The sequence below is a fragment of the Sus scrofa genome, chromosome 3 (genome assembly GCF_054392235.1).
Source record: "Sus scrofa isolate SSC_HxYL_T2T_F1_AM1 chromosome 3, Sscrofa_HxYL_maternal_Yorkshire_Landrace_v2.0, whole genome shotgun sequence".
NCBI lineage: Eukaryota > Metazoa > Chordata > Mammalia > Artiodactyla > Suidae > Sus > Sus scrofa.
This window is the reverse complement of record NC_139385.1, coordinates 71581893-71605966: the sequence shown is the minus strand read 5'-3', so window position 1 is coordinate 71605966 and position 24074 is coordinate 71581893. Positions and strand designations below refer to the sequence as shown.

Here is a 24074-nt window from a genome sequence, read left to right as displayed (position 1 = left end):
CCCCAAGGGTCTTGACTGTCTGACCCATGAGGTCGCTGCCTCTGGGAATTCTGCGGCCTTTCCCTGATGTGGTTTTCAGTCTTTCTGGCAACCATCCCTTCCATAGCTTTTGTTCAGGCTGGTCATGGGCCTGGCCTGCTCCTGGTGTGCACACGGGAACCACCAGGGGGCAGTGTGGAGCTATGGCCCCACTCTGGAGGTTTTCTGGAGTCTCCAGAACAAAATCTTGCACAGAACAATTATTCCTTTGTTGTGTGTTATATGACTTCTGCTCATTGGCATTCATAATATTGATTTGCTTAGAGTAATATTTCATTCCCTTCCAGTTATTTTTTATTTTCCCCTGTAGGTTTATGTTGGTTGAAACAAATAACCTGATCCATGCTAGCTCTTCTGCAACTGGAGGCCAGGATGCCTGGTTGTTCTAATCCCAGCTCTGCCAGTGGCCTGAGTGCCTTTACCTGAGAAACACCAGGCTAGGCTGGAGAAGTGGTGTGGTTTATTTCTCTTCCAACATTAGAATAATGAAAGGATTAAGAGTGCGGCCTTTGGGATGAGTAGGGCTTGGACAAGTTACTTAAACTCTCTGTTCTTTTCCTCTGTTAAATGGGGATAAAAATAATAGCATCCAGTTATAAAGCTATGAGGGATAAATGAAATAATATGTTGAAATATATACCCTGGACAGTGCTGGTCCAGGGTAACTGATCAGTAAATGTTATCTTTGAAGACATCTGTTTACTCTTCTATGTAGACTGATCTGCTGTCCTTGGCTTTTGCACCTACGTATCTGCTTACCTGAATGGTTATATCAGATAAAATATGGATTTCAGATATGCTGTATTCCACAGCAGCACCGAGCAGCACAAATCTGGTGTTAACCCCTCCCCACCACACACACACACACACACACACACACACCCTATAGAAGGACTAAGATATACTGGCTTATTTTTTGTAGTCGATATATAAACTATAAGGGAAAAATGTTAAAATAGTTGGAAGCAGATATGGTATGAGTGAATGTTTGTTTGTTTTGCTCAATCTTACTGTATTAAGTCAATGGAGACTTTCTTTGATGGTAGACCACCCATTGGCAGTGGATGGACGATCCATTGCCTTCCCAGGAATCTGTGGTTATCAGTGCCCTTGCTCTAGGCCAGCAGGAGTAGGGTTTCAGGTGACAACCCCAGGAGCCTGATCACTGATTGCCTTTGAGCTTTGGATGTGGTTCCCCCTGGAACTGGCTGGAAGCAATGGCTAGAAGGTGGAATCATTTGTATCTCTGCTAAAGTAAACATGCAGCAGTAGCTACCAAGCACCTCTCAAATGGTGTGCTGTGCCAAGGGCTCTGGGGACTCGAGTCACAAATAATTGTTGGTTCCCCGGGCCCAAGAAGCTTCAGGAGGGATGATGAAGGATCTCTGAGCCTGGCTATGAGCAGGGAGGTCAGGGGGACAGCAGGGTGTGTACGTGTGACTTCCAGGAGGGGTTAGGAAGCCATGGCCAGGTCAGGGGTGATAGACATGGAAAATAAGGCGTTCCCTTCAAGGCACAGTGGAAATGAATCCAGTGAAGAACCATGAGGTTGCGGGTTCGATCCCTGGCCTTGCTCAGTGGGTTAAGGATCTGGCGTTGCCATGAGCTGTGGTGTAGGTCACAGACACAGCTCGGATCCTGCGTTGCTGTGGCTGTGGTGTAGCTCTGATTAGATCCCTAGGCTGGGAACCTCCATATGCCACAGGTGTGGCCCTAAAAAGCAAAATAAATAAATAAATAAATAATTTTCAAAATTGTTTTATAAAAAGAAAATAATATTGAAGCAGCCCCTGGATGGGACTCAGCCAGCAAACAGGGAGGAAGGAAAGATTTCTGAGGTTTTGACCCAGAGTGCCCAAGAAGATGGTGGATCTAGGTGACAAACATTTGGGAAGGAAATAGTGGTGTTTTGTGGGACATGTTAACTTTGGGGTTTGTGTGCAGACCTCACCCAGTTCCTAGGGGTGCCACCCACAATTTGCTAAGCCTCTGGGCGGCCGTCAACAGGTGATTCTATATCAGTGTTCCTCACACCTCCCTTATTTGCATAATCTTTGCCACGTAGCCCCTGTGGTTTTAATCTTTTCCTTTGGATTGACTCACTTTATGTCTACTTTTGAAAAGTGGAACTTCACTGAACTCAAGAGTATCCAAGAAACCAGTTTTCCATATATACACACACATACATACACACATAGGTATATGCTAATGCCTGTTAAAATGAATAGTTTACATAGTAAACAATAGTAAACAGTTGGAGTAAACAACAGTAAACAAATGAATTGTTTAAATGGTTAACAATAGTAGAGTTGAGATGCAAATTGGAAATGAGGTGCAACACCCTTTCTAGACGTGAGGAGGAGGAGGCTGATGATTTTGGTGCTCGGATGATGCCTGTAAGTACCTACGTACAATATACCACCATGAACGTTCCTTTCCTAGCCCTTCCACCACCCGTCTGGATTTCGTGCACCCCTGCTTCTGCATGAACGCAGGATCGTTTTGGGGTTCCTTCTGAGGAACTCACTCACTTGTGCACACAGGTTTGCCCACACTAGGATTCGATGCAATGCAGGAATCCGGGGACTTTGGGCTCTTTTATCAGGAGTGACGACCCTACATAGAGGGGGCTGGTGTGGCCTTATTCTCAGCATCCTTTCTTGCCATTAGGGTCCGAGATCTCTCCCAGGACTGCCCACCTATCAGGGACCTCCTCAGACATTGCCCGCTTCCTGGTGCCCACGGGTTGTTGGTTTTGGCCAGCTGCTGGGTCTGCGGGAGTGGCCGCGTGGGCTTTTGGAGAGGTTTTTGGAGCTCCCTGCACTGGGAGGCAGCTCCGGGCCGCCTAGCTGTTCTTTTGTGTTGTGTGTTTTACTGGCCCCGAGATAAGCGCTTCCTGTTCCCCATTGATTATCCACGGATCCTGCTTCCTTTCTCCTCAATACCTGGGATGCCTTCCAGCTTCTCCTCCCACAGGGAAAACCCATAAACTTCAGAATTCCCAGGGCTGCTTTTGGTCAATGGGCTTTGTGGTCATGACAGGGTTTGCTATCCAGCCACCGTCTTTGTGGCTCCTTGCCCTCTGTCCAGGAGCTTCGCTCCTCACCGTGCCAGCCAGGAGGGAAATGTTCCTAAGGCCTGATCTCACCTCTCCTCCTTCGCGTCAGCCAGAATATCTGCATCTCCCTTCAGGCTTCAATCAGAATAGACTACATCTCACAAATCAGTTTTAACCAACTATTAGCAGTGTACTAGGTTGAGGATTCTGAGGTCTTACCCAGCACGGATTGGAAGAGTGCTGTGATCAGTTAGTAGTGTCTGCTATGGGTCCACAAGGGGTGTGTGACAACACTCCTGCCCCATAGTACCTGTCCCAAGATCCCAAGAAGAAGCTTTTAGAAGACAAAAGGCATGCCTTGAAACCCTTGAGTCCTACCATCAAAGCCCAAAACTCCCTAGTCTCATATCAACTGGACTCAACCAGTTCACGACTTTGGGTAAGTCCAGGAGCTCCCAGCAGGCTCAGTTTCCCCATCTTTAAAATAAGGGTGATAATATCTCCTTTATCCATCTCTGGGGGTCAGTAAGATCAAATGAGGCAATTAATATAAAGCGCTGTCAAAAGTGAATGACTACAGGGAGTTCCCATTGTGGCTTAGTGAGTTAAGAACCATGAGGATGTTGGTTTGATCCCTGGCCTCACTCGGGTGGGTTAAGGATCTGGCGTTGCTGTGAGCTGTGGTGTAGACTACAGATGTGGCTCGGATCTGACGTTGCTGTGGTTATGGCATAGACCAGCAGCTCCAGCTCCTATTCGATCCCTAGCCTGGGAAACTCCATATGCCACGGTTGTGGCCCTGAAGAAAAAAGAAAAGAAAAAAAAAAAAAAAAAAAAAACACCTAAATGACTATAGGAGTTACTGAGTTACTGGGTGGCCCAGCAGTTCAACATTGTCGTTGCTGTGGCTCATTGTCACTTCTGTGGCTTGAGTCTGTGCTGTGGCTCAGGTTCAGTCCCTGGCCCAGGAACTTCTGCAGGCCACAGGCACCGCCAAAAAAGGGAAACAAACGAAAACAAACAACAAAAACAGTAAATGACTACAGAAGTGTATTCTGCCTCAGATGCCACCTCTTCTATGCTGTCTCTGGTTTTTCCATGGACTCCTGCTGGCTGCAACCCTGCTCTTCTCTGAACCTTTCATTTGTTGACTTATATTCTAGTTATTGATATGCCTTTTCCAAATCTCCCCCATGGCACATGAACATGCACATGTCATGCACATGAACAGCTGCCATCAGAGGAGGTGCCCATTAAACATGAGGGAGTGCTCTGTGCATAGCGTTCACCGCCTTGGTCAGCTTTGTAAGTCGAAGTAAGCAGTTCTGTAAGAATGGGAAGCTACCTGCTGGCTTAAAACAGCAGTGTTTTATGTTTTAGAAAGCTGTTTCTGGGGGTGAGTGAAGGGTGGGCAGGAATAGATAGGGGGAGAGACCAGAGCACCACAGAGGTGGTGACACTGGAAGAGGGCTGGGGCCCCTTAATCTCTGCTTGCCACCCCATACTTTGATATGGACAACAAGTATTTTGTTCCTCTGAGACCAGATGACTGCAGCCCCACCACCACTCCCTTTGAACCCAGTTGCTGCCCCCAGGTGCCTCCTGGACAGTCTGGAGCAGACATGGAACAGAAGCCAGGAGACCAGATCCAGATGCGGCCGTGGCCCAGCCATGAATTAGAAAGGGCTTGAATCCTTAGAATCTAGAGAGATGCCTAGAATCCATGGAACTAGGTAGCCAATAGGAGGTAGGGGAGGCAGCTAAAGACATTAACGTGGTGGTGAATTTCAGGGTTTCCAGGTGGGGAAGCAGAAGGCATGGGTTTGGGGAAGGAAAATGATTAATCTAGGGTTGCTGTCACTTCAATAGCTTTGCTTACTGTTGCGACAATACACCAGGCGGCTGTTGTAAACATTTCAAATGAATAAGAAAAGCGCAAAGAAGTAAGAAAATTGCTCAAAATGCTAAAACCCAGTGAAAATATTTTGGTGATTTTCTGGATTCCGTCTGGCTAAACTCACTAAAGAGTTTGTCTGAGACCTTCGTGCAGATCAATAAAAGTTGATCCAGCAGAAGGCACAAAGAACCTGGAAGGAACCATGGGTGACAGGAGGGGAGAGGGCTTCTGGGCAGGGACTGTGTTTCCCCAGAGATGCCCATATAGCCTCTGGCCTATGCAAGGCCAATAGCCTTAGTTTTCCTTCTCGGGTCCTCACTGGCCTCGCAGTAACAGAGATGGGTGGGCAGGGCTGGGGAAGTGGAAGCAGCAGCGGCATCCTGGGCCCCCCTCCACCTTTGCACCCACACATGTCCCACAGACCGTGCCTTTGGCATCGGTCAAATGCAGTAGAGGTTGCTCAGTCCTCTGTAATTAGAGGAATCCCAGAGACCCCTCCCTCATGTCCTACCCTAATCTGCCTCTGCACCTGCACATGTCACACTCACACTCTCACCCTTTTCCTGCTCCTCCTCCATAGATTGTAAGGCCACTTCCTTTTGACCACACACACCTTTTTCCTGTCCCCCCAATCAGTACCTGTATGGGTGATGATTCCCAGCCTCACAATAAAAGAAAGGCAAATTAAAACTACTGTGAGCTAGACTTGCACCTGTCAGTTGGGCAAAAATGGTTAAATTTAATAACACCATGCGGGAACACAGGGTTTGGGGGAATGAGTTCTCTCGCATTGCTGGTAGCAGTGTAGACTGGGCTGGGGCAGGGCAGGGGTCGGGGGAGGCGGGGGCAGTGGTCTTTGATAATAACTTCTCAAAAACCTTAATGTAGGGAGTTCCTGTTGCAGCTCAGTGGTAACAAACCCAACTAGTATCCATGAAGATGTGGGTTTGATCCCTGGCCCTGCTCAGGGATTTAAGGATCAGGTTGCTGTAAGCTTCGGTATAGGTCTCAGACGTGGCTTGGATCCCCAGTTGCTGTGGCTGGGTTGTAGGCTGGCAGCTATAGTTCTGATTTGACCCCTAGCCCAGGAACTTCCACATGCCACAGGTGCGGCCCTAAAAAGCGAGAAAAGCAAACCTTTCATCAAATCTTGAAGGCAAAATGGCAGGATTCTCCGAATTGGGAGGGGAAGAGATTAGTTTGAAGCCATCCAGGAAGAAAAGGAATTATTGGGGAGAAGAGGAGGAAAAAGATGTTTTTTGGGGAGACTGAAACCCAAACAGCCCGCTCTTATTTTTTTAAGTTTATTCTCAGTCTTGGAATATTCTTGGAGCCCCTCTGCTGCCAGTATGAGGACAGGCTCCAAAAATGTTTGTTGACTAATTTGCTGGGATGGATGCTAGAAAGGAAAAAATTAACTTCATTAGTTGAAAACACTACCACAATGTGGTTCTAAATAACTTTTCCAAGAAAAATTGTGTCTGTTGTATTAAATTGAAAAGTCACTTTTGGAGTTCCCATTGTGGCTCAGCAGTAACGAACCTGACTACTATCCATGAGGATGTGGGTTCGATCCCTGGCCTCACTCAGTGGGTTAAGGATCTGGCGTTGCTGTGAACTGTGGTGTAAGTTTCAGACTTGGCTCAGATCCCGAGTTGTTGTGGCTGTGGCTGTGGTATAGACTGGCAGCTGTAGCTCCACTTCGACCCCTAGCCTGGGAATTTCCATATGCCATGGGTGTGGCCCTAGAAAGCCAAAAAAAGAAAGAAAAAAAGAAAAGTCACTTATGAAGTTCCCTGGTGGTTTAGCAGTTAAGGATCCAGTGTTGTCACTGCTGTGGCGCAGGTCTGATCCCTGGTCTGGGAACTTCTGTGTGCTGCAGGCCCCCCCAAAAAAAAGAAAAAAAGGAGTTCCCACTGTGGCACAAGGGGATTGACAGTGTCTCTACAGCAGCAGGATGCAGGGTTTGATCACTGGCCCGGCAAAGTGGGTTAAGGATCCAGCATTGCTGTGACACCGTTCCAGCTTGGATTCGATCCCTGGCCGAGGGATTCATATGCTGCCAGGCAGCCAAAAAAAGAAAAGTTGCTTATTTTAGGGCTTTATGGATTTATTAATTGGATTTATTTGTAACAACTCACTTATCAACAAAACCTCAAGAAGGAACCCAACCTTCTGTACTTGAGCAAAATAAAGAAGGTGATTATATTAGGGGGCTAGTGCCATTTGCAAAATTAAGCAAATGCGGAAACTACTCATCTTTCTAAAAAGGAAATAAGGGATAAGAGTGTAAACCTTGTTTTTTTTTATACTTTGCTCCTGAAACTGTGCCTAATCCATCGTGTTTGGGAACCAGTTCTTCTAATACTTTGATTTCATCTCCTTCAGTGACTCCTGAAAACTAAATGTTTGTTTCCACTTGGGAAAGCTGTTCTGTCTCCTCACTAATGAGTTTGTTGCTCAATATTGGTATGTTTTCAAAGTTAGATCCACTTATGTCCATTTTGATAGAAGATGGAGGACCTTAAATAGGCCTCCAGGAACTGGCAGGGCTGGGTATTACAGCCTCCAGGCCGCCTTTACAAATTCTTGGCAATACAAAGCCAACTGAAGTGAGAACCAATCACTCCAGAGTGAAAAGGGCTTCATTATGTGCGTCTTGTGTCTCGAAAGGGTTCAGGAAGAGGCTGGACGACCCAGGGCTGCAGATGTGGAAACTGGGGCTTATGAGGTTGATAAGATGCTCAAGCTCAAGGTGGGACAGGGTCTGGACACATCATGGATCCTGGCTTCTGGACGAGGAATGGGGGATGTGGACATGACCCTTGAGGAGCTTATAGTCCAAAGGACAGACCGAATTTGCAACATGCTGAGTACAGTGGAACCCTAAGCTCGCTTGGCTGGGGCCCAGAGGTGAGCATGACTGGCCATGAGAGCAGCTGGAGAAGGCTTGTCGGGGAAGGTGACCTTGGTGCTAGGTTTTGAAGAAGGAGATGGAGTTTCCCATGAGTAGGTGATACACCAGGCCAGGAACCAGTTGGTTCCTCTGTATGACACATTCAAAGTATATTCAGCATTTTAGGGCAGCTGGTGTTGGTAGGGGTACGGGAACAATGAGGATTGAAGCAGAAGGTTAGGTTGGCCCTAGATTATAGGTGAGTATCCTCTGACCCAAAACCACCCAGGGTAGGATTTTAAGCAGGGATGAGATTTTAGAAGTCTAGACTCCTTTTTTTTTTTTCCCTTATTTTTTTGGGGCCCCACTGGCGGCATATAGAAGTTCCCAGGCTAGGGGTTGAATCCGAGCTGTAGCCACTGGCCCAGGCCACAACCACAGCAATGCCCGATCTGAGCCACATCTACGACCTATACCACAGCTCATGGCAATGCCGGATCCTTAACCCACTGAGCGAGGCCAGGGGTCAAACCCAAATCATTGTGGATAATACCTGGATTCATAACCCGCTGAGCCACGACGGGAACTCCTAGAAGTCTAAACTCTTATAGAGTCTGGGACACTGTTGCATGATTTCGTCCCCAAATGTGGCAGAATGAAAAGTAAGGAAAAACTGAGAGATGGTTCACATTTTTTTCATTTATAATACGATTCTTGATGTTTAAAAAAAAAATCACCTATAAAAAGAAGTGGAGGGAGTTGTGTACAACATCCTTGTCACTGAGGGTGGGTGGCCTCCTGCCTTCGGGGTTGGGTTTCTAGCCCGCACTCCTGAGAGGCTGGCGCACCCTGTGATCTGGGAGGGAGGCCTTTTCTCTATAAAAGGGGCCCCAGTTCTGGTGTCCCAAAGAAATCTCTAGTGTCACCATTAGGGACCAGAGAGGCAGGAAAGACTGGTCACCTCAACTGATAACTTTCTGCTCTGAAGCACGAAAGCATCAGGGCAGGAAAGGTAGAGAAAGGGGCCCTTTCTTTCTGCATCAGACCTGTCCCTCCCATCCAGGAGAAGCTGCAAAGGAGTCTGCAGAGTGGGGTGTTCTCCCCTGGGGAGCTCCCAGAGACCCCTTGTTTTCTGGCTGTAGAGCGCCCCCCTCTGGAAAGACGGCTCTCGATTCTGTAACGTGAAGCTTTACTTCCTCTCCTGCCTGGGCGCTGCTTAAAGGGCTTTCTGTGAGGACGGAGCCTGGCGCGCGGGGGCGCGGGGCGGGGCGGGGGGGGGGCTGGGGGAGGGGCCCTCCCTACCTCCTGGGAGGCGGAGGGTTAATCTCCGTAGCTCATTGGCAGTTCTGCCGCTGTCCGGGGCATGCCGGGATTTCCTCCCAGCTGTTTCACATCATGAAGATTTGTATGTTGGGGAAATTCCAGGGCACAGCTGCAATTAATCTGCTGCACAGTCTCTAAGTTAAGCGGGATCCTGCGGGCCCAGGGCTCCACCTCCCTGCAGGAAGAGAGCTCTGGCTCTCCAGCGAGAGACCCTTCACAGGAACTCTTCGCTGGGCCTCAGTCGGCAGAAACAGCCCACCTGGCCAAGGGATCCCCCGCCAGGAGGGTCCTGGGGAGGGGCCCGAGATGCAGAAAGGAACCCAGAACTTTCAGGAAGAGAGCAGCAGCAGCACCCTCTGAGATATCAGAGAGCCAAGGAGTCCCCTGGTGGCCTAGCAGTTAAGGATTCACCTTGTCGCTGCCTTGGTGAGGGTTCGGGTTCGACCCCAGGTGGGGGGCCAATAATAATAATAATAATAATAACAAAGCCAAAATAGCACCCATAGCAACCTTCAATAAAGATTTCACAAAAATAAAACAGAAAGAACTTGTTCACTCTTAGGAATGTTAGAAACAAAAATCTTAAAATACTCATGGTTAGCATTCCACAATATATACAGGAACAAACAAAACCACTGTGGTCACAGAGGGTTTACCTGGGGAATGCAAGGTGCTTCAGTGTAAGAAAATCTATGACAGAGTTCCTGCTGGGGCTCAGCAGGTTAAGAACCCAACATAATCTCCATGAGGATGCAGGTTTGATCCCTGGCCCTACCCCGTTGGTTAAAGATGCAGCGTTGTCACAGCTGCTGCAGAGGTCACAGATATGGCTCAGATCTGGCGTTGCTGCGGCTGTGGTATAGGCCAGAAACTGCAGCTCCGATTTGACCCCCGGCCTGGGAACCTCCATATGCCGAGGGTGTGGCTGTAAAAAGAAAAAAGAAAAATTATGACTACCTATACATCTCATGACTGAGTCAAATAAGAGAAACCACACAAGATTCTGAGAGAATTCAACAACAGCCCCAGTGAAAACGATTAACAACAGGAATAGAACAAGGGAAAGACAGATTCTAAACCGCAGTCTCACTCAACTGTGAACCACGATAGCAGAACTTCCCCAAGTGTGTTCCGTGGAACCCCAGTCCCCCCCCAATAGAGTTCCCCAGATTCAGTAAGATTAGGGAATGGCTTGGCCTGTCTCAGAGAGTCATCAAACACAGCTGCATGTTATGTGGTGTTTGTAAATTGAGGGTTCACAGCACTCACCACTTGGATCTGGATTTTTTTCTTTCTTTTTTCACTCCTTTTACAGCAGCACCTGCGGCATAGGGAAGTTTCCAGGCCAGGAGTGGAATCGAAGCTGCAGCTGAGGCCTTCTGCAGCAACGCTGGGGAGGGAGGTAGCTGGACTAGCTTCCCTGTGTGCTGAAGTTTGGCCATGACACACTGGTCAGGAGCCAGTTTGTGGCCAGTTGGTTGAAGCCTAGCTGGGCTTGGGGAAACCAGCACCTTTAATTTGCCTCTATGCCATCATGGTGCAGACCATCTGGCTCAGCCATACATCTCTCAGTCCCCAAGAACATGCTCGCCATCGGTGAGTGATTAGCCCCGTGGGGGTGGCCTCACGGGAGAATCACAGCCAAGAGAGTGCTCCTTCCACTGAACATGGGGCTGAGCCTGACCTAGGAATTCAGAACTGAATGGCCACCTCCAGATTTCTGGGGACAAGGTTGGGGAGGGTGACAGTGGGAGTCGCCTGCTCCTTCTGCCCCAAGTTGTGGTTCTGGGAAGCTCAGCTGTCCCTTTAGACTGCGCCTGTCCTCTGAATTATAATCCAAAGACATCCTGCGAGTGACTAAGCCGCCCCGGCTCCACCATGCCTGTCTTCTGCTACCCCACCCTCAGCACTTGTTTCAAAATCCTAAAAAAGGCAGAAAAGTGGAAAGGGGGAAGTAACAACCCTCCAGAATGCAGCCCTCTCTCAACACACATACACACACACACACACACACACACCCGTGATCGCCTGGAGCAGGAAGGATCCTGGACAGGATGCTCGCTATTCCCAGAACCACCGCTCCACAGTTGTCTGAATTATCCTGTAAGGAGCCAGGCTTCAGTGATGGATGGGGCTAAAGATTTTCACCTGCCCTCCAAGCTTCCAAGTTCCAGGTAAAGTTAGTGAGTGAGAGTGGATCCTATGTGAAGAAAAGGGAACCTTACTACACTACTGGTGGGAATGTAAATTGGTGCAGCCACTTTGGAAAATAGATCGGAGGTTCCTTAAAAAACTAAATCTAGAACCACCATACAGTCCAGTATCCCACTCCATCAATCTATCTGAAGAAAGCTGTAATTCAAAAAGATATACACACACCGCTGTTCACAGCAGCACTATTTACAATAGCCAAGACATGGAAGCAGCCCAAATGTCCACCAATAGATGAATGAATCAAGAAGATGTGGTACATATACACAATGGAACACTACTCAGCCATAAAAAAAGAATGAAATCATGCCATTTGTAGCAACATGGATGGACCTAGAGGTTAAGTAAATCAGATGGAGAAGGACAAATATCATATCATTTATATGTGAATCTAAAATATGATACAGATGAGCTTATTTATGAAACAGAAATAGACTCCCATGGAGTTCCTATCATGGCTCAGTGGTTAATTAACCCAACTAGTAGCCATAAGGATTCGGGTTTGATCCCTGGCCTCGCTCAGAGGGTTGAGGATCCGGTGTTGCCATGAGCTGTGGTGTAGGTGGAAGATGTGGCTTGGATCCTGCATTGCTGTGGCTGTGGTGTAGGCCAGCAGCTGCAGCTCTAATTCAGCCTCTCACCTGGGAACCTCTATGTGCCGTAGGCACAGCCCTAAATAAAAGACAAAAACAAAATTGGAGAAAAAATAAAATGAAAAAAACTTCACATCTTAAAAAAAGAAAAAAGAAATAGACTCACTGACATAGAAAATAAATTTACAGTTATCAAAGGGGAAGGGGAAGGGGAGGGATAAATGAGGAGTTTGAAATTAGGCGATCAGCACTACTCTATATAAAATAGATAAACCACAAGGACCTACTTATAGCTCAGGGAACTGTATTCCATATCTTATAATAACCTATAATGAAAAATATATATATGCATAAATATACATATGCATATGTATAACTAAATCACTTTGCTGTACACCTGAAACACAACATTGTAAATCAACTATGTCTCGGTTTTTTTTAAAAAAAGAGTTCCCGTTGTGGCTCAGCAGAAATGAATCTGTCTAGCATCCATGAGGACTCAGGTTCAATCTCTGGCCTTGCTCAGTGGGTTAAGGATCCGGCATTGTCATGAGCTGTGGTGTCGGTTGCAGACGTGGCTCAGATCTGGCGTGGCTGTGGCTGTGGCTGTGACTGTGGTGTAGGCCAGCAGCTACAGCTTCAATTAGACCCCCTAGCCTAGGAACTTCCATATGCTGCAGGTGCGGCCCTAAAAAAGAAAGAATGGACCCTAAGGGGAGAAGAGGCCAGTGTGGTTTCCTCCCACCAGAAGCCCGGACGTCTTGGTAGGCAGGTAAACTGCCAAGCTCACGATAGACAGTCATAAATAGTACTTGCTACTAAAACTCCTTATTATTCTTGTGTAAATGTGTTTATATACATGTTTGTACCTTGATTGCCCCAGTATCAAGGCATATCGACCCTCATGTGTCTCATAATATATAGTGGGTTCCCGAGCCTCCATCACTAGACTGGTGGTTCTCCCTGGGGGACGGTGAAATGTTCAAGAAGACGATGTTATGAAAAGTCTTATGACTCATGTTGTGGTGAAGCGTGTGGGATTTGCAGTCAAGAGACCACAGCTCCAGCTCCTCATAACGTGGGCAAGTCATTGACCCCAAATTTACCTCCGTCAGCTCCCCCTGAAAATTGGAACAGTCACCCCTACTTGTCATAGCAGGGTTGCCATGGTTTATGTGTAGAAAACTGCCTGTGTGGCACAAATGTTGTTATTCACTGAGGAAATGAGTTTTAACTAATGATACCAATGTTTGTCCAGTGCTATTAACTTGCCAAAGGCATTTAAATTGCAGTTTGTTCATCTAGGAAATGTAGGCTCTGGGAAGGGAAATAGATGGTGGCAGGGGGGCCGGGGGGGGATGCTGGAGGAAGGAAGCAGATGGGATCAGTGGAGGACAGGGACATAGATGACACTCAGTTACAGGGGGGAAGGGCAGGTGCCAGAGGGCCCAGAGTGGAACTATCTTTTTTGTCTTGTTTTTTTTTTTTTTTGGTCTGGCCATGCTGGAAGCATGCAGAAGTTCCCGGGCCAGGGAGCGAACCGGTGCCATAGCAATGACAATGCTAGGTCCTTAACCCACTGAGCCACCAGGGAACTCCTGGAACTATCCTTATTTGTGGGGCCCTCTTCTGCTCCCAAGGTTCGTGCCTCCTTGCCCCACCCCCACTCCTGCTGCTCTCTGTGCCCCTCACTGGCAGAAGTGTCCTTGGGTCATTATCCTGCCTGTGGACCCCTTTTGGAAAGCCTGTTCTCTCAGTCAGTTTGGGGGGGTTGATGGAGAGCAAAGGGCCACTGCCCATCCTCCTTTCCTGATTCTGTGCTCAGAGATCAAGGCCAAATCATGACTTTTTTTCCTCCTGAAATGTAATGACCAGAGCAAGGGATGATTCAAAGACCTCTTTCTGTCTCCCTGTGAAACTCTGCCTGGAGCCACTGCTTCCTATTAGATCTTGAATTTTCAAAGTAGCCTCGAGAATTCTGCACAGAGGCTGCATCGCTGGTCTGCTGCCTGCAAGCACCACATCAGTGTTGACACTAAGACAACATGTGTGTTTTGCTGCTGGCGCAGAATAATGGTTCGCTTATGAAAATAACAGCTGCCATTTATCCAGCGTCTTCCACGTGCAAAGCACTGTGCTCAGTACCAGCACTGCCACTGATCCTCTCACAACCTGTAAAGTCAGGGAGGAGCATCTTGCTTTATGGATGAAGAAACAGACTCAAGGTTGTTAAGACACTTATCCAGGATCACACAGCGAGCACTGGCAGAGTGAGAACTTGAACCCATGAAGACTGAAGACCCCTTCACTGCTACTCCACCCATGTTGTTCCAGGCTCTTGCCCAAGACTGCCATGCTGGGCTTGAGGAGAGGCTTTTTGTTTGAAGAAAGTATGTGTGGAGTTCCCTGGTGGCCCTGGTTAAAGAACCAGCGTTGTCACTGCTGTGACTCAGGTCGCTGCTATAGCCCTGGTTTGATCCCTGGCCCAAGAACTTCTGCATGCCAGGGGCATGGCAAAAAAAAAAGAAGTGTAAGGTGTATGTGTGTTTAGGAGGATTTACTGTTTGGGGTTTTTGCAAGTATACATGGCAGAGGGTAGGGTACTAGATAACTTTTCAAGATTGAAAAACCCTGTAACAAAAATCCACATCCTTGAATACGGACAGATATAACCCATGATCCTGGGAGTGTCAGGCAGATGGTTTTTATTCATTCATTCACCAGATAATTCTGGAGTGGCTGTTTCCTCGTTAGCATTGTGTGTGATGCTGTAAGAAATGGAAATGAACGGGCAAGACCACCCCGTGGGAACCCAGGGTCCTCTAGATGTTTGTTGACATAAGGGGCGTGCAGGTCACGTGAGCCACCTGCACAGCGCCTCCCTGCTCACTTGGGATGCTTCCGAGGCCTCCTCTCACTGGCTGCGTTGTTTTCTGTCCCTTGTGCAGTACCTGCAGATGAAATGGCCCCTCCTCGATGTCCCCACCAGCGCCACGGTCAAGGACACCAGGTCACCATCCCCAGCACACTTGGTAAGTCTGTTTCTCCTTAAAGTGTGGGAGGGATGCTCTCACTGACCTGGTCCCCTGCCACTGCCTCCCCTCCACTGCCCTGAAGCTCCAGCAGTGTTGTCTCATGTGAGCTGAACGGTCAGGGGTGCAGCAATTAGGTTGTCACCTGTGTACACCCCGCTCGGATGTTGGGTGATCAGGAATGCCAGCCCTGCCCCTGGCCGGGGAACCATGTCTTACCTGCCTCCCCTCCACTTGCGCAGCCTTTCCCTCCCCCTGGAGCTCGCTCAGCAGCTTCTACTTCCCCCTAGTAGCTGCAAGGCAACAGGTGAAGAGGCCCTTTGTATACAGGATGTTTTGGGAAAGAATGACTTAAAACGTGCAAACAGGGAGTTCCCCGATGGCTCAGAAGGTTAAGGATCCAGCATTGTCACTGCGGTAGCTTGGGACAGTGACACAGCATTGTCGCTGCTATGGTACAGGTTAGATTCCCTGGCCAGGGAACGTCCATGTGCCCTGGTGACTGCCAAAAACAAAACAAAACAAAACATGTGCAAAACAAAGCTCCTGAGAGCAGCAGAGGCCCTTTTGTCAAGGGTCCTTTGTCTGGAGGGTCCTGAGAGGAGGAGCCATGGGTCTTTTGGGGCTCACCTCAGGGCTTGCAAGGAACCAAAGAGAGGATAGGCCATATTCTGGGGACCCTGCATTCCCCTTCCTGGACTTTTCTTGAGCTCACGTGCCCCACAAGCTAACTGGTGTTGTCCCCTCTGGAATGGGTCTCAGAGGCGTAGAGGGTGCCATTAGAAGGAACCCCAGCTGGCATGACTTGTCCATTTTACAGACAAGGAGACCTGGGAATACATGATTTTTTTGTTGTTGTTTTTTCAGGGCTCCACCTGAGGCATATGGAGTTTCCCAGGCTAGGGATCAAATCAGAGCTGCAGCTATCAGCCTAAGCCACAGCTCATAGCAACACAGGATCCTTAATCCACTGAGAAGGGCCATGGATCGAACCCACATTCTCATGGATACTCAGGTTCGTTATCGCTGAGCCACAACGGGAACTCCCACATGATGCTTTTAAAACTCTATTTCAGAAATTTTCAGCGGGTCCCTTCACCCACACCCCCACCACCCTGGGTTGTTTTTAGGCAAATCCCGTAGTTTTTCATCTCATTCAGGACCTTTAATGATATCTTATTTATTTATTTATTTTTATTCATTTATTTATTTTTGGCTGCTCTTGTGGCATACAGAAGTTCCACAGACAGGGACTGAACCCACACCACAGCAGTGACCCAAGCCACAGCAATGACAATGCCAGATCCTTAATCCGCTGAGCCACTAAGGAACTCCTTAATTTTATTCTTTATTGATATATAATGATTTACAATGTTGTATGAATTTCTGCTATACAGCAGAGTGATTCCATTATACATATCTATGTACTCTTTCGTACATTCTTTTCCATTATGGTTTATCAGGATATTGAGTATAGTTCTCTGTGCTCTACAGTAGGACTTGTTATTTATCTCCTCCATATAGAATAGTCTACCTCTGCTAACGCCAACCTCCCATTCCATCCTTCCCCCCCAGATAATCCTTTCTTTTTTTTTTTTTTTGTCTTTTTTTGCTATTTCTTGGACCGCTCCCGTGGCATATGGAGGTTCCCAGGCTAGGGGTCCAATCGGAGCTCTAGCCACCAGCCTATGCCAGAGCCACAGCAACGCTGGATCCGAGCCGCGTCTGCAACCTACACCACAGCTCACAGCAACGCCGGATCGTTAACCCACTGAACAAGGGCAGGGACGGAACCCGCAACCTCATGGTTCCTAGTCGGATTTGTTAACCACTGTGCCACGACGGGAACTCCCCAATCCTTTCTCATTAAAAGCTTAGAGACTAGGAGTTCCCCTTGTGGCTCAGAGGTAATGAACCCTACTAGGATCCGTGAGGATGCCGGTTTGATCCGTGGCCTCATTCAGTGGGTTAAGGATCCGATGTTGCCATGAGCTGTGGTGTAGGTCACAGATGTGGCTCAAATCCCGTGTTCCTGTGGCTGTGGTGTAGACCGGCAGCTGTACCTCCAATTTGACCCCTAATCTGGGAACTTCCATATGCCTCGGGTGCAGCCCTAAAAAGCAAAATAAATAAATACAGTAAAGCTTAGAAACTGAGGAGAAGGAAGGTACACGTGTACTTAGAGATAAATAATGGCGCAGTGAGCCTGTAGGATTTCCAGTAATCCTGAGACCAGCTTATAGTGGCAGATCCCCTGGTAGGAGTTTACAAAGCAGTGCCATGAGTAGTTCTCAGGTGACCGTCACAGCCATCCTCAAGGAAGACAAGTGGGGATGGCTGTTTCACAGCTTCTGAGAGAGACCAGTGAGTGTGGGGGCAACAGTGAGCAGCAGGGCCAGCTGTCCTGTCCAGAAGCAGGGGGGTGGTGCCTGTGGCGCTGCAGATTCCAGAACAGCTCCAGATGGCTGAGTGCGGCATGCGTTGCCCTCTAGTGGTCAGTCACAGTGGCCTCCCAGCCCACCCTTGCTGCAAAGCTGGCTTGTCCCCTCCCAGCAGTTTCTCTCTCCATTTCAAATCTTTGCTTGCCCCCTACCCATCCTGTGGCACCCCCGAGCCCTCTCCAGCAACCCCTCTCTTCTTTCCACACGCTCTCTACATATCCCCTGCAATCTCCATCTATGTTTAGGGGAAGTGAGTTCCCTTAAAACAAGTTTCTCATCCTTCCTGTTGCACAGAGCAATCCATCTCTAAAAAATAAAATAAGGAGTTCCCTTTGTGACCCAGTGATAACAAACCCTGCTAGTATCCATGAGGACTTGGATTTGATTCCTGGCCTTGCTCAGTAGGTTAAGGATCCATGTTGCCATGAGCTGTTGTATAGGTTGCAGACATGGCTGGGATCCTGCGTTGCTGTGACTGTGGCTATGGCCATGGCTGGCAGTTACAGCTTTGATTCGACCCCTAGCCTGGGAATCCCATATGCCATGACCGTGGTGCTAAAAACAAAAAAATAAAATTAAATAAAATGATACTCTGCCAATGTAATATGATTCATTACCTTCCCTTCTAATATTCCCCTCCCAGCTTCATACAAACACTAGAGCCTCACTTCCATCCCCAAATCCACTTGCCATCTAATACCGGAGTCCAGTCATTTGCCTGATTTTTTAAAAAATCTTTATTATATATTGGAGGATAGTTGATTTACAATGCTGTGTTCATTTCAGGCGTACAACAAAGGGATTCAGTCACACATGTACACATATCCATTCTTTTTCAGATTCCTTTCCCATGTGGGTTAATACAGAACATTGAGTAGAGTTTCCTGTGTGTCAGAATTTTCCTCAATCCTCTGCTTCCTATAATTCTTTCATTGCCTCTGGGAGACTATATTAATATACAGTATCAAGTTTTTCTGCCCTAAGCTTCCATTTTCCTTCTAGACTTTTTTCCTCCAATAAATCAGCAATTCATCCTCACTTACTATCTCAGTGTAAGTGACATAAAAACATCTGAAATCCCTAAACTCTCAACAAGGCTCTGTACCCAAGGCCAAGCAAACCTCCAGCTGTTGCAGATGTGTGTTCTGCAGATCCTGACTCAGCACTGCAGGGGAGCAGGGGCTCCTAATTTTGTCTGAGAGTGGATAAGCAGGAACAGTGGATATATCACATTGTAGATAGCAAAAAGATACTTTTCTAGTAAGGTGCTGAGTACCACACTCTATATACTAATATTAGAAAGGCAAAGACAGGAGTTCCTACTGTGGTTCAGTGGGATCAGCAGTGTCTCTGGAGCCCTGAGATGCAAGTTCAATCCCTGGCCCCGCATGGCAGGTTAAAGATCCAATGTTGCCACAGCTGTGGCGTAGGTTGCAGCTGCAGCTTAGATCTGATCCCTGGCACGGGAACTTCGCATGCTGCAGGGCCAAAAACGAAAAGAGAGAAAGAAAAGCAGAAACAGGCCTCAAAAGCATAAGGAGCATTTATGGGAGAAAAACTAACTCTTCCTTTGAAATTCTGTAGATGGGAGAAGACTGCCCCTTTCCATTTTCGAGTTAGAACTTCTCATTCTAACTTTTGAGATGCGTGTATGTGTAGGAGGCAAACGTGAGATGCCGGTGGAGGATGACGTGTGTTGGAGGTTGTCTAACACATGGGTTTGCATCCCAGCTTCACCTCTTCCTCCCTGAGCTGCTTCGGGAAATCACCTCATCTCTTTTTGCCTTGGTTTCCTCATTTATAGTACTGGAATTAGAAGAGGTCTCGACCTCTGACTTGTGTGAAAATGAGCCAGTGCTGTAATAAGTTTTGAATCGTGTGCTGCACAAAATAAGCCTCAATGACTGTTTTTGTTTGTTTGTTTGTTTTGGAGATTTTTTTTTTAATTTTTAAAGTTTTATTGACATATAGTTGATGTACACTGTTGTGATAATTTCTGTCGTAATGGCTCTTAGTTTGCTACAATTACCACCACAATTAGCACTGCTATTATTAAGACAGGAAAAGAATAGGAGTTCCTTTGGTGGCTTGGTGGGCTGAAGATCTGGCGTTGTCACTGCTGTGGCGTGGGTCGCTGCTATGGCACAGGTTCAATTCCTGACCCGGGAACTTCGGCATGCTTCAGCATGGCCAAAAAAGAAAAGAGAGAGAGGGAAAGAACAATAATACCCTGTTTAATTGGCAGGCTAAGAGGTGATGAAGGCTTGAATTTAGGTGCCAGATCAAATTGACACATTGCAAAGGTAATAGAGATAATGAGCCTATAGAATTGAGCATCTAATCTCCGAAGGATATGATTTAACTGGTCTGGGTGGGGCTGGTATCTTAGTTTATTAAGCTCCCCTGGAGATTCCAGGGGGCAGCCAGAATAGAGAAGCATTGTCCTCACCAAATCAGAGGCAAGAGGGGAGGAAGATCCTGAGACTACCCCCATTCACAGATGCTGGATTCTCTAGCCTGGGGGCGCAAGCAGGTGAGCAGGTTACTGGAAGGAACCGGAGGTTTGGATGCTGACTTTTTTTATTAGAAAAATGAAAACACTTGATTACTAAATCCCTTTTGGAATCATGAGAAAAATATGTGAAGATGAGTTTGGCCCTTGGAGAAGGGCAAATGATGCAGGAAACAGCCCGCATACTTACAAAGAAGTAGTGAGTGAGTCATGGTGAAGCTGCCTGTCAGGGAAATGTGTATAAACAAGCCATAACTGGACCAGAGTGGGGATGGAGTTAAGTGCTATCACTACTTGAATTTTTATGCCTTCAGAACAAGCGCTAAAGGAGTTCCTGTTGTGGCTCAGCGAGTTAAGAACCCAACTAGTATCCATGAGGATGCTTTGGGTTCCATCCTTGGCCTCGCTCAGTGGGTTAAGGATCTGACATTGCTGTGGGCTGCCATGTAGGTGGCAGACGTGGTTGGAATCCCCTATTGCAGTGGCTGTGGTGTAGCCTGGCAGCTGCAGCTCTGATTTGACCCCTAGCCTGGGAACCTCCATATGCCGCAGGTGTGGACCTTAAAAAGACAAAAAAAAAAAAAAAAAAAAGAAGAAGAAGAAGAAAAACAAGCTCTAACAATGAGGTAGTGGTGATATTTTACATGTAAATATCTTCGATGTCTGATCCCTGAATGTACATTGCTATGCAGATCCCTCGCCATGGCCCCGTGTGCCTGGCCCCTGTCCTGCCCTCCACCCTCCCCCTGGAAGGGGTCCCCCAGCCATTCGAAACAAATCTGTGCACTTCCAGAGTAGCAACTCAAAGATAGGAGTTGTGTCTTTTCACAGCTGTTTCCCCAGCACCTGTCTTAATGCCTGGCACGGGGTAGGTCCTTGGGATGCATTTGTGAAAGGATGGAGAGGCTGGGGAAGGTAGGCACCTGCTTCCCAACCCCTCTTGACCTTGGAGTCTGGTTTCTCTTCTCATTCAGGATTTTTCTTTTCTGGCCACCCCTGAGGCATATGGAAGTTCCCCAGCCAGGGATTGGATCCAAGCCGGAGCTGTGACCTACGCCACAGCTGTGGCAATGCCCGATCCTAACCCACTGCGCTGGGCTGGGGATCACACTGGTGTCTCCAGAGGCAAACGAGATCATTATCCACTGCGCCTCAGGGAATTCCTTATTCAGGATTTTCAATTAGATCATTTTTTAAAATCAGAAAAGTAAAGCGCGTGTGTAAAACACTTGGGGAAAATGCCAAAGCACACAGACCAAGACCTGTAATCCCACACACAGCCCACAAACATTTTATCATGTAGCATTTTGGCCTCTTTTCTGTGTGTGCACGCTCCTGTAACTTGCTTTCTAGATGATGACCGAAATGCTTTCTTTAGTAATAATGAACACCATGGGGTTTTTTTGTGGGTTTGTTTGTTTGTTTTTGACTTTTTAGGGCTGAACCTATGGCATATGGAGATTCCCAGATTTCCAGTTTCCCTCTCCTTGTATGTGTATAAATTTACACAAATGTGTAGGATCCTGTGACAGAATCGGCAAAGAGCTTACATTTTGCCTTTGAAATAGTATTTGTTAGAGAGTGGTGGTGTGCGTACACAGAAAAAAAGAGTTGGGATTTTCCCCCAACTTTATTTTTTTTAATTGTCAATGTTATGCTTGATTTTAGTTTTAAAACAAATGTAGCCTTGATCTTGACAACAGTCCGAACTGCAAGCATTTAATGTTTTTCCCTACAAGTATCTCCGCAGGAGGGAAAAGGCCAGTGTCAAAGGAACAAAAATAAAGGTAAACTCTCCCCTTTCACAACATGTGGAAGTCGCTGGGCCAGGGTTTGAATCCAAGCCACAGCAGTGACAATGGCAGATCCTTAACCCTCATCCAAAAAGAGATTTTTTTTTTTTTTTTTTTTTTTGTCTTTTTGTCATTTCTTGGGCCGCTCTCGCGGCATATGGAGGTTCCCAGGCTAGGGGTCCAATCGGAGCTGTAGCCACTGGCCTACACCAGAGCCACAGCAAGGCAGGATCCGAGCCGCGTCTGCGACCTACACCACAGCTCACAGCAACGCCGGATCCTTAACCCACTGAGCAAGGTCAGGGATCGAACCCGCAACCTCATGGTTCCTAGTCGGATTCGTTAACCACTGCGCCACGACGGGAACTCCCAAAAAGATAATTTTGATGAGGAAAGAGTTATCCTAAGAATTTTGTCCAGGGTTCAATTTGCAAAGCCCGCAGAAGGGTACCGCTGCTTCCAAGAAGGACCAGAAGCACCTCCCAGTTTCCTGAGCACTTACGCTCTGCAGCGTTGCTACCAAGACCCTGGCTTTTTCTTACACCTTTCAGAGTCTGCAGCGTACAGCTTGCTGCCTGTGAGCAGCTCAGCGAGTATTTGTTAGTATGTTAACATAAGCCCTCATCCCCTCATTTTCTTCTCTCCATTCCAGTCCACTGGCTTCCTGGGGGCTCCTCAGACATGCCAAGCATCCTGCCCACCTCAGAACCACTGCACCCTGTGTCTTCTTGCAAAATGCACCCCCACTTCACGCCCTCACATCTCACCCCTACTGCCTTCACACATTCATTCAAAAGTTATTTTCTTGGAGTTCTTGTTGTGGCACAGCGGAAACAAATCCAACTAGGAACCATGAGGTTGCGGGTTCGATCCCTGACCTTGCTCAGTGCATTAGGGATCCAGCATTGCCGTGAGCTGTGGTGTAGGTCACAGTTACGTCTCCAATCTGGTGTTGCTGTGGTTGTGGCTTAGGCCGGCGGCTACAGCTCTGATTAGACCCCTAGCCTGGGAACCTCCATATGCCTTGAGTGCGACCCTAAAAGACAAAAAAAAAAAAAAAAAAGTTATGTTCTCGTAGATCCTCTCACGGCTCAGTGGTAACGAACCTGACTAATATCCATGAGATTGCAGGTTTGATCTCTGGCCTCACTCAGTGGGTTAAGGTGTTGCCATGAGCTGTGGTGTAGGTCACAGACGCGGCTTGGATCCCTCATAGCCAGTCAAGATGTCATAATACTATTAAGTACTTTAAGATGGGTTATATATGTATCTATATATCCAATCATCAAATAGTACACGTTAAATGTTTTACAATCTTATTTGTCAAAGCTGAAAAAAAAATAATTAAAAAAAAGACTGGCAAGGGAGTTCCCATCGTGGCTTAGTAGAAACAAATCTGATGAGCATCCATGAGAACACAGGTTTGATCCCTGGCCTCTCTCAGTGAGTTAAGGATCTGGTGTTGCCGTGAGCTGGGGTGTAGGTTGCAGTTTCGGCTCAGATCTGATGTGGCTGTGGCTGTGGTGTAGGCCAGTGGCTACAGCTCCGATTCGACCCCTAGCCTAGGAACCTCCATATGCCTCGGGTACAGCCCTAAAAGACCCCCCCCCCAAAAAAAAAAAATCTGCTAGGGATTCTTGTGGCACAGTGAGTTAAGGATCTGAAATTGTCACTACATCAGCTTGGGTTGTTGCTGTGGTGAGGGTTTGATCCCTGGCCCAAGAACGTACCTATGCTGCTAGTGCAGGCAAAAAAAAAAAAAAAAAAAAAAAAACCACAGCTAGAAATGATATAAATTAAAAATAGATGCACAAGAAATGTAAATGAATGGAAATATGCCAAAATGATAATAGTGACTGGGTTAGGTTAGGGTGGTTTTCTAAATGTTTTATAATGTAGTTTGTCTTTCTTTCTTAGGAAATTTGTGTTCAACATAAATATATATATATGTGTATGTGTATATATTTAGTACGGAAAGACTTTTTTCAGTGAACAGTTGGGTAGAACTCTTTGACCATAGATCTGCAAACATTTGAAGCATTATCTTCGTAAGTATATTGAAGTTCCCAGTCCAGGGGTCAAATCAGAGCTGCAATTGCTGGCCTATGCCACAGTCACAGCAATGCCAGATTCAAGCCTCATCTGCAACCTATACCACAGCAATGCCAGATCCTTAACCCAATGAGTGAGGCCAGGGATCAAACTTGCATCTTCATGGCTACTAGTTGGGTTCATTACCACTGACCCACTATGGGCACTCCTAGTCTTTTTTTTTTTTT

The 24074-nt window shown here is 47.2% G+C and overlaps 1 protein-coding gene across 4 annotated transcripts in view; it reads left to right on the top strand.

Moving 5' to 3' along the window:
* TCF7L1 (transcription factor 7 like 1) overlaps positions 1-24074 on the top strand; it is a 180611-nt gene that overhangs the window by 144829 nt on the left and 11708 nt on the right. For all 4 annotated transcript variants that reach the window (XM_085018781.1, XM_085018780.1, XM_085018779.1 and 1 more), the window contains one exon: positions 14966-15049. In XM_085018781.1, coding sequence (XP_084874907.1) covers positions 14966-15049 — 84 coding nt within the window. The remainder of the gene's footprint in view (positions 1-14965; positions 15050-24074) is intronic.